The sequence below is a fragment of the Grampus griseus genome, assembly GCF_964374135.1.
Source record: "Grampus griseus genome assembly, chromosome: 10".
Taxonomy (NCBI): domain Eukaryota; kingdom Metazoa; phylum Chordata; class Mammalia; order Artiodactyla; family Delphinidae; genus Grampus; species Grampus griseus.
In genome coordinates, this window is record NC_139004.1 from 45,840,204 (window position 1) to 45,851,374 (window position 11,171).

Here is an 11,171-nt window from a genome sequence, read left to right on the forward strand (position 1 = left end):
AAAGTGGTGCATTCCCTTTGCTAAAAATTAGTAATAAAACGGGGTAGATTTTACCTCCAAGAGGATAAAGGCACTGACATATTCTTGATTATTCATAGACAAAGTGTAAAATTCATATTATATAAGGCTGACAAGGTACTTTCTAGCTTTCAAACAAGATCCATTTTCCCTTCCAGTACATCAAAGAAACTTTTCTTTATTTCCAGTCAAGTACATACATAAAATTCTTCTCCAAAATGTCTCTGTTGAGAAAGTCTAGCAGCTTAGGGGTAAATTGCTGTCTTCAAGAGATCACATGAAAAAGACCAACATCTATAATCTCCCCCCAAAAAAGGCAACATGATCTAGAGCGGGTCCTGTAAACCTTTCTTGTAAAAGCCCAGAGTGTAAATACTTCAGGCTTTGCAGGCAGTATGGTCTCTGTTACAATTACTCAAGTCTTCCTTTGTAGAGTGAAGGCAGCCACATACAATATGTTAATAAGTAAGCGTACCTGTATTCAAGTAAAACTTCATTTACGAAAACAGGCGGCTGGCCAAATTTGGCTCAAAGGCCTTAGTTTGCCAACCCCTGATCTAGGTAGATCTGTATTCTGACTGAAGATAACACGTCTCATATTTATTTAGGATCTCACTTCTATTTTGTGTCGTATCATATATTGAAATAATCATAAGCATGTACCTTAAATAGTGAAAGAGATGTAATTTTTCATTTATCATCAGATATCACTTGTAATAAAAGTATCCTGTTGAAGGATATCCTCAGAAACCTAATGTTCACCCTTTAATGCTATTTTCCCCTATATTGATCTAACTTTTGTTCATTTTTCTATATTATAGATCATTATTCCTTTCCTTATAGTATAGTAAGTACAATTTAAATTTTTCTTATTGTTTTTGCTAAAAACATTCTTAGAGGCACTTGAACTATCCAGGGGCATATGCCCTACATCAGTGGCCTCAATCTGCAGTGATTTTACAGTTACTTCCATTACCACCACCTTGTACACCAGCTATCAATGTCAGTTTGTCTACTTCTACTAATCCCTTTTCTTATATCCATACTTCCTCCCTCCGTAGCCCAATGCATAAAATCTGCTTTCTAATGAAGAACTGAATTCTTTCTGATTGAAAAACCCAGATAACCTAGTTTCTGGAACCACTTAAGTCACCATAAACCACTTGGCCCTTTGAAGGAGCACTACATTTCCCTTCTGCATACATAGACTTTAAGAAAGCTATTTTCCACAACACTCAAAAGGTTGGCTGCTTGTTTCTTGTCTGTTGGCCAGGTCCCAGAGCATTGAGGTTACTGGAAGTCAGATTAACAGATAAATGAGGAATTTTCCTAGTGTACTAATACCTCTTTATTTTCCAACTTATTTTTCAAAAAACTGATAGATTTTTCTTTACTGATTTTGCTACTCCATATCCTCTTCTGTCTCACTGACATGGATAGTTTAGCACAATGAACCTCAACACTGGACGCTGAGTCATCTAGGCAAGCACTGAAAAAATACCAAACCCTAGGTCTCACCCTGTAGAGTTTCTATGTTAATCAAGGGCTGAGAACCACTGGTTTCCTATATCCAGTTTCTTTTAGGAGTTTGTGCAAAGGATTAGGGAGGGGCGGTTTACCTTGATGCTCTTCTTTCTATTTAACACATAATAAATGGACTTTAACTTTCTCTGCTTTGAAAAATGCCCTGCAAGTTTAATTCCAAGTGGCTGTATTTCAAAATATATACTTTTTTGTATGATGTCACCATATGGAAAATGTAGTAAGTCTAGAGCCCTCAGTGTTAAGATCCTTTATTCTCTTTTCGGCTATTGCATCTTAAACAACTGTTTTTGATAACTGTGAAGCCAAGTGAATGCTACTGTCTTTCTCTTGTTCATAGCACCAGAAGAATGGGCCATGACCCGCTCCAGCCTGAAGGCACCACCACCAAGGTCAGCCCGAGGGGGATACAGGGAGCACCCCTATAGTAGATACTGAGGGTTCTCCTCGCCTGTGACCTCACCTCAAAGACAATTCATAGCCTGTGGTCTCCACATAAACAGCAACATGACAAGTAATAGTCCTTTTTTTTGTTCCTATTCTAGGGATAACTGCTCATGGTTGCTCCCATATATTTGTTGTATTTCCCTGATACTGTTGGCGTGACACTGACACTAGTATTATTTTATGAAACAGACTAAAAGAAGCATTGGCAAGCATTGTCTATAAACCATTCAGTAGGATGATATTCTCTTGGTTGTTTTCATTGTTGTGTGTAATCATTTTTTTCTCTCTTTTTTTTTAAAGAAAGAGCATGAATCTGTTAACAGATTTTGAGTCTTAACAACTAGCAAAAACTTTGTTTAGGGTTGCTAAAAAACTGTAACATGATATTTGAACTAGCTATAATAAAGTTGTAGATAAGATGTTTTAACCTGTCTTTTAATAACAGTTAGTTGAAGCTGTTCGATATTAAATTTGTAAATTTAATTTTAAATGCTGTTTTAATGGGGTTGAAAACAAGCAGCTACTGTATGTATGTAGCTAACTGAATTTGTTTAGTGTTTTAACCTGTATTTGTTAAAAAAGAAAAACACACACACATAAAGTTCCATGTGTAAGCTTCTCTAAATAGGAAACCACACTTTGTCAAATATGTTTGCCATAATTTGTCAATAAAGCTGAAAACTTTTGTAAAAACTAAATTTGGAATTACTTGTTTTCTAGCTTTAAATGCCTGCTTTATTTCTTTTTCAAGAGATGCCTAAAATGTTTTCTATTTAAAAATTACAAAAATGAACCCAAGCCTGTTTTAAGATATTTGTGTAATACTTTAAAAGTGTATTAATAACTTATGGTTGTTAAATAATTTAAAAGTTAACAAACTAAACTGTTACATGAATCATGGTTAGTAAACACTAATGTATAACATGTTAATGGAAAAAAATGGATTTAGAATAATAAATGGATTTTAAACTATCCTCTAAGCTTTATCTTGCTAAACACAAATTCTGGTTGACTTGTTTGCATTAGCATGTCTCTCGTGAGAAAGAGTAATGGAGTATAAAGAGGTAAGATTACCACTTACCACTGTCTAAATGCCTAGTTCTTCAACCTTTGAGTTTCCCGCACATTAAATATCCCATCCAACATGTAAGCATTGTGTAGATTCACTTTATTTTCACTCAAAGGAGTGTGTGGACTTCATTTGCGTAGTTTATAACAATTTGTTTTGACAAACAAATCATCAGTGTCACTGGCCAGTTGTTGCTATTCAACCTCAAAAACTTTATTTGTAATTTTCAGTGCTAAATATCACCGCCCTTGAAGGCAGTTTAGAGGGCTGATAATTCTTTTGAGACTATCAGACTTGATGGCTGATGATTGTTAAGGAAATATGTCGCAGGACTCAAAGGATGACTAAACGTTAAACAGGTAACACTAATAGTAACTCTGTAATTTTGCTTATGCAACAGTAATGTTAAATATTCTCAGTTATTAAGTTCCTGATAGTTAAAAAAGTAAACCTACAAAAACATAACAAATAGGTCTATAGGTTATTAAAACAACTAATTAACATTAACTAGAGGCACCAAAATTATTTTACAATATATAACCCTCAAGGTAATAAACAGAACTAAAATTAGCAATAATAGTAATGCAATTCTTGCTAACATCAAACGTAAGCTAAATTTTGATGGAAAAAAGAATGTGAAAGACTCGATGGTAGGGATGAATGCCAAAACTGTTCATCTTTTAAATACAGTTTTTTGTTTATGGTGGCTTTTGTCAATGTAATTGGTTTACTTTTTTGCTGCTAAACAGTTTAGGCATATTGTTGTTCAGTTTTTGCAGCTGGAGTTGCATGCTAATAGTTTTATGAAGTGTGTGTCTGTCATCAATTAAATTTGTAATATTTGCCTTTCACAAAATGCTACTGAGTTATATTTAATTTGTGTTCTATTCTTTCTTACTATTTCAGGTACCCACAAGCAAAGAGCACATAATTGAATAGCAGGTGTGATGGGCTAAGAATGAGAGAGGTAAGCTTATTTTTATCTTGACATAGATAATCTTTAGCAACATGAAGCTATGTAGTAAGCTAAAACACCAAATGCCACTTGTTGAAATACTAAAAAGGTTTAGATTGTTGTCTAGAAACTGAGTTGTTTGTATCTTCTTTTAAAGAAAGTGATCTAACTTGGTGTTTACCTGGCAAGGCTTTCTGAGCTTATTCAGAAAGGTGAATTCATAGTTAATCTGCAACCCTTTTCCTTGCAATGAACTACTATATATTACCTCTTCTTAATTGTGCAGAGAAAGAGTATTAAAACTTTTATTCTGCAGACATAAGAAAAGGAAATCACAATTGTTGACTGAGATGGAGGGGATGGGAAAGGAAGCCTCATAACCAATCCCTTGCCTACCCTCTGTCAATAAGATGATATTTATTTAGTCAACTAAAATAAACATCATTATTTTCCCCATTTATCCCATTAGATTTATCAGTAAATTCCTTGTTTCTCATCTGCCATTCTATTTGATTCAGCAAATATTTACTAAGTACAAAGCACTACTGGAAATTGAGACTTGATTTCTATACACAAGGAGTTGAAAACTTTAGCCAATAAACCTCAGACTTACAACAATGCAAGGGCAGTTATGAGATCCACAGACAGACTTGAGAATTGAAATAGTCTTGCCAGGATGTTTGAAACAGGGATAAAATCCAAGTTTTCTCCTTCTAGGTCTGGTCCTCTTATCACTACACAGATATCCCTAATACAGTGTAGAGTTAAACAAATGCTGTAGGAGAGAGATGAGAGAGCCTGGAGATTCCTCATGACTACAGGGAGGCCAGAGACTGAGGGAACCATGGACTGAGAGGAGCAGCCTATGCATGGAGGTGGAGGGGAGGGCCGCCTGGGCAAGAGAACAGGCTGAGTCAGGTCTTGGAGTCCAAACAGTTCAGGAAGCAGGCTCCAAGGGGAGAAAAAACCTGTAATCCAGGTATCCTGCTTACTATTCTCCTTTGATCCTTTTTAAACAATAAGCTTGATCTTGTATAGCAATGACAGAGAAATCACTCGCAGTTTGTTACTATTTTGATACATTAATCTATAAGTTTTTGTGTCCATTGTAATTATTTTATCATTTCTGTTATTGTTGCTTTATAACCCATGGGTCTCTCACCATTCAGACTCGATCTTTCAATGCATTAACTCAGGGCAGGGCTATCACAGCAGAAACACCAGTGCTGAATAAGAGAAGAGAACATTCTTGGCTATTGAGTTTAAATTAAGAGTTTTTGAAGTTCAATAACCACGATTTGTGAGAAAGGGGATTTTGAGTTTCAGAAGCTTGTGTTTTGAGTAGGTTCTGAGTAGGACACAAAACGGTAGATTTAAAAGACTCCTATCAAAAAATAAATAAAGACTCCTGTCCACCTGCCTCCATATATCTACAAGATAAACATTGTTCAGGCTGAGAAGAAAGTTCAAGAGGTAACAATATCTAAGATATTAGTGTAAGACATTAGTGTGGTCTTGAGTCTGAGTCTGTACACTAAATCAATTATCCAATAAAAGCCTCCCATAGGTTTAGAACACAGAGGGAATATTTGTCTAAAGTGGAGCCTGGGGAGGCTTCACTGAATTCCCCCACCTCAGTGTGTTCTAGGTGAAATCCTGTAGAAAAAATGCTTTTATAGAATGTTTTTCCATGCTGGCACGAGTGGAGCAGATGTGGCAGAGAACCACTCACAGTCACCTCTGCAGGAAGCCAGGGGAGAGAGCAGTAGCATCAGCTCGGACCAACACTGACCAGAATGCAGACATATATGTGGAGAGGTGAGAAGATCAGCTTCTCCCTGCTACCAACATCTCCAAAATTTAAATCCAACCCAGAAAAGAAGAGAGGAGGAAAATAAATTCCTGAGTTGACAAGGGAACCCGTGACCAAAATTAATCTGAACTGGCTGAGATAATTTTTCTCCACTGGCAGTATGGGAACTTGAGATTGAAATCAAGTTGAGGTATAGAAAAATATAATTATGTATACATTGCAGTCATTTATTTCATAACTTTCCCAACTCATAAAATAATCAGAAGTGAATACAGTAGGTTTCTCTGGCAACAGGGAATGAGAATTTCCCAAAGTTAGTGGCCTCTCAGCAGAAACCTTTGATAGGATGAAAACTGTTCAGTGTGGCCCCAACAGTGAACATTTGCTCAATTGAAGGGAGCTTTCTTCTCTTGTCAGTGACACTGGTCCCATTGGATCCCTTCATGAAATCATGTCCCCTCTAACTAATTTCAAAATGCTGGCTCCCAAAGATGGCAGAAACAGGTACCATGGCAATTCTAGAGCCAGTGTCTATATAGATATTCTCATTTCTGACATTCACCTGTGCAAGTTACATGGCATAAGGTTTTTAAATTGCAGTTGATGTTATTCGTGTGCATACTCCAGACATTCTTTCAGATAATGCTGTAGCTCTTGGTATACTATAATGATCCTATGACAACAGGGAACTCAACAAAGGTCACTAGTTTGGACAGTAGACATTAGTGAGTAAGAAAGTCTTTATGCCTGCTTATATATGTCCAAAAAAGTTTTATTACACTCCACTATGATTAAATCAGATCCAGTTTGATGCCATTTATGAGACCAAATAGTACTTTTAGGTCTTATTTTTAATATTTAGATAATTTTCACTTTCAGTATATTAATGGAACTAAGGCCATTTAGCTTAATAACAATTGAAGCACTAACAGTTTTTAACTAAATTTGTCACTGAATGACATGTTAAAGGTTTTCATGAATTCCTTTAAAGGAAATTGCTTTTTAAACTATATTATTAAAATATTACTCTTGTTTCTTTAGTTTTTCACTTAAAAGTATATAGGCTTATACTTTGAAACCACAAATGTCCCTTAAAAATGTAACCCTTTAATTATATAGCATTTTCTTTATATCTCTATCTCTGTGTCTCTTGGTTAATGTAATATAGAAGTTTGTCTACTTTTGGGGGTTTTAAAGGGAATACAAAACAGTGATCAGTAATCTGTCAAGTTGATTGAATATCAAGTATTTTTTCATTATCAAAAAACTGTTAACTGAAAACTTCATCTGTTTGCCACTCTTGCAGATTCCATTGAAAGGTTTAATTTTTACTGCAAAAAATAATGCAGTGAATAATTGCAAATATCCAATTGAATGGTAATTTACAAAACTGATTACATTATTTGTGTTCTGTATGAGGCCAAAGAATAATAACAATAGTAATAATGAAGCTATCAGTTTTCTGAGCATACATACCAGGCAAGGTACTAGAATTTTCACATAAAGACATACATGGAACCCCTGTAATCCTTACAACAAGCTTTCAAAGGAAGCACAGTTAACCCTGTTTTACAGAAGAGGAAGTTGAAGTTCAGAGGCTTAGCTAATGTCACACTACTAGTATATAGGAAAACCAATATTTAAAACAAAATTTTATAACCCATACATTTTCCAAAATGCTATCATGATTTCCAACTTTTAATGAATTTGACTCATAGCACAGGGAGATCAGCTCGGTGCTTTGCAACAACCTAGAGCGGTGGGATAGGGAAGGTGGGAGGGAGGCCCAAGAGGGAAGGGATATGGGGGTATATGAATGCATGTGGCTGATTCACTTTGTTGTACAACAGAAACTAACATAGCATTGTGAAGCAATTATACTCCAATAAAGATATATTAAAAAAAAGTGAATCTAAAATCTCAGGTAACCATAGCATAATTTCTGTTCTGTAGCAACTTGATGAATCCTAACTAATATATATATATATATATATATATATATATATATATATATGATAAAGTATTTTAGCTTGAAGTTCATCTACTTTGATCTTTCCTCAAATTTGTCATTCTGTCAAAAGTTCCATTATAGAAAATAGAGGTGAATGCTACAGTCTTTTGTAAAACAAATGGATTCATTTATAATCTAAGTTCTATTTTAACATTAAAAAACCCTCATGTGGTTAAATAAGCATAAAAGAAATTTCAGGCTTTTATTCTTCAGTCTGTAAATCAGAACTCTGCTTTAAAGTATGAGAGTCAATCCAAACCAGAAATATCTTTGTATAAACCATGCAGTCATGTGTTAAGAACACAAAGTGAGGCTATCACTCAATGTTAAATATTTTAAAACAAAGCATTTCCTGTTGTCAATGTAATGTGTGGCATTTTCCTGAACATTCTAGTTTTCTATTAACATATCTGAGTTAACAGTAAGATAGTTGTTCTTGTTGACTGGCAGGCATGGGTCTTCAATATCCATCATGAAGATTAATTTTCTAGTCTCTTTACTTAGAATTGATTAATTGGTACTCAAAAGATTATTTACAGTGGGTAATAATGTCACTCTTCTTGATATGCTGTTCTATATCTCAGTCTCTTACACTTTACTGTGAGAGAAATTGAGAAAATAGGAGAGGAAGTTGTCTGATTCATACACCACTGGATGCCTTAACAACAACTAGCTTCTCTGCCTTTACCAAAAACAAATACAGAATGAGCCATCTTAAAAATTGGTAACAGGAGCTTCCCTGGTGGAGCAGTGGTTGAGAGTCCGCCTGCCAATGCAGGGGACACGGGTTCGTGCCCTGGTCCGGGAAGATCCCACATGCCGCGGAGCGGCTGGGCCCGTGAGCCATGGCCACTGAGCCTGCACATACGGAGCCTGTGCTCCGCAACGGGAGAGGCCATAACAGTGAAAGGCCCACGTACCGCAAAAAAAAAAAAAAAAAAAAAAAAAAAAAAATGCTCATCATTATAGTCATAAGGAAGCATGTATTGGGTATCTTCAAAACACGTATTATATGTTTATACACAAGAATCTTATTATAATGTTGCACATATATTGCTCACATTGAAATACAGCTAAAAACAAGACTAGCCATATTTGTATAACTGTTTCAATAGTAAGAATAATGTGAATAAAGAGGTATTTGCAAAAGTGGAATGGATACATAATACACATCAAACACTGTATTTTTAGGAATTACTTCATATATTTTCTCAACAACACTATGATATAAGTTCTAGGGCATTCTCATTTTCTGAATGAGGACACCGAGCCTGAGAGGCAAAGTAACCCACCCAAGGTCACACTGGCCAGTGGCTTGGACTCTAAACCCAGAGATTTCATCCTCAATTCCTACACTCTACTGTCCCTTCTGACTTTGATCACATTTTATGTAGTAAACTAAATTTTAGAGGAAACCAAAATGCAGATATGTAATTCATTCATCAAGCTAGTAAAAAGGAATTAGAATATACCCTTTTTCTATGAATACTGCCAAGATCAGTACTAAATTTGAAGTCTGATGATAAATTTCTAAATGGTTCTATATGCATAAGCCAAAATATTCAGAATATCTCTTTTTCCTGAATAATCTAAAAAGTGTGTCTTGCATAATAACTTTGACTCTATATAGGTTGTGCCTGACTATATTTAGTTGCACATCTTACCATTGATTAAATGGAAGTTATGTGTATCTAAGTATAGAATGTAGCCTTCATGGAGGTTGACATACAACTTCAATGAAAAATGAAAATAAACTGGAAAAATTTATGTCTAGAAAAATAGTCATGGTCACTTACTTGTTTACTAACAGCATGCTCTATTGTATTGATTTGTCTCAATCTGTGTGATTGCAAAAATAAAATGTAGTTTTCCTTTACTATATCTTGTCCTATATAGGTGATATATACCATTTAAATGTATAATGTATTTATATTTTATTAAACTTAATAATAGGTTACCAAAATGAAAATGAACATGAGAATAAGGAAAAAATAGATTTAGAAAGAAATGTAGCTGAAAGGCTAGAAAGACCCATTAGAAGTGCTATGACAAAAAAGCTAGCAACATGAAAAACAAAAGATAACCCACCCCTTATAACCTTAAAGAATGGAGCGTCTTGACATCTGAAAATTCTCATGTCACAATCATGTGCAATTTATCACATAAGGCAGTAACTAGAAATTAAAAACATGCCTTGCTTCTACAGCAAATACAGAATACTTAGCTATTGCATGTGTCTGAAATGTCTGTTGTCTGTCTCATAACAGTCACCCTTGTGGACTATTGCATTTTCCCTTCATTTCCACCAGCAGAGTTTTTTTTTTTACCACTTCAAGAAAACTTCTACGTGTCCAATGTTGAGTAAAGAACAAAAATTTGTACCAGTTTGTGCTTTTAGAAAATTACAAATTACATATATGGAGCTTTAGAATTGTTCAGAGATATTTTAAAAATAGGACTACTAAATCTATAATTCAAGGGTATGCCAAAATAGTTTTATCACATTGCTCTCAAACATATTGATGTTTGAGAGATACTGTCTTTCAACCTATATTTTAAGAAATCTGTAGTTTGGTATACTATCTACTATGAGCAAAACAATAGACCCTTTTGGAAGTATATGTTTTCTCAATAAGAATTGTTTGTTTCTTGTATTAAGATTGTTAGGGAGATATCTAAAATAGGACATCATACACATTAATTACTAATAATTAAAACTTGGTCATGAGTTGATTTGATTGCTCAGAAGTAGGAGAAGATCGTTAATTAATTCTTTCAGGATTTAAGTCCAAGGTGTTTTTGTATTTTTAGTAATATCCAAATGACTTACCAAATCCATATAGTTTTCCATTTCTAAATCTACCAGTTAATTACATCCCTCAAGGAAACACTTTTACCTGAAAATGAGACTAGAAATTAGAGCCTGTGACTAAATGAAATAGGTTCAAAAGAAAGTGGCCATATGACAATTTACGGCTAAAACATATTCAGTGAATGCCAAATAGTCCACGGAGCTACGTGCATTGCTAGCTGCCTCATAAAGAAAAACTGTCATCAAGTGCAGCATCCTGGTTTGAAGATGTTCAAGAAATATTTTGGGAAAGAACAGTCAGGCTTTACCTCTCTTGTAGCGAAAATTGAAGCCCTCATAAGAAAAGGCTTAACTTTTTAATCTTTGGATCAATCTAGTATGTTGATCCAAAATAGATGGGAGGCATTTAGTAAATACAACTAAATGAATAAATATCAATTTGCTTCTATATTTTTCTAATCATATTTCTTATGTACTATTTATGATATATGGAAATTATATTGA

At 34.6% G+C, this 11,171-nt stretch overlaps 1 protein-coding gene across 1 annotated transcript in view; it reads left to right on the forward strand.

Annotated features, from left to right (window-relative positions):
- KHDRBS2 (KH RNA binding domain containing, signal transduction associated 2) overlaps window positions 1–1,998 on the forward strand; it is a gene marked incomplete at both ends in the record, with an annotated part of 694,748 nt that extends 692,750 nt beyond the window's left edge. The window contains one exon of the mRNA XM_082664427.1: window positions 1,901–1,998. Coding sequence (XP_082520553.1) covers window positions 1,901–1,998 — 98 coding nt within the window. The remainder of the gene's footprint in view (window positions 1–1,900) is intronic.
- Between the last annotated feature and the right edge of the window lie 9,173 nt (window positions 1,999–11,171).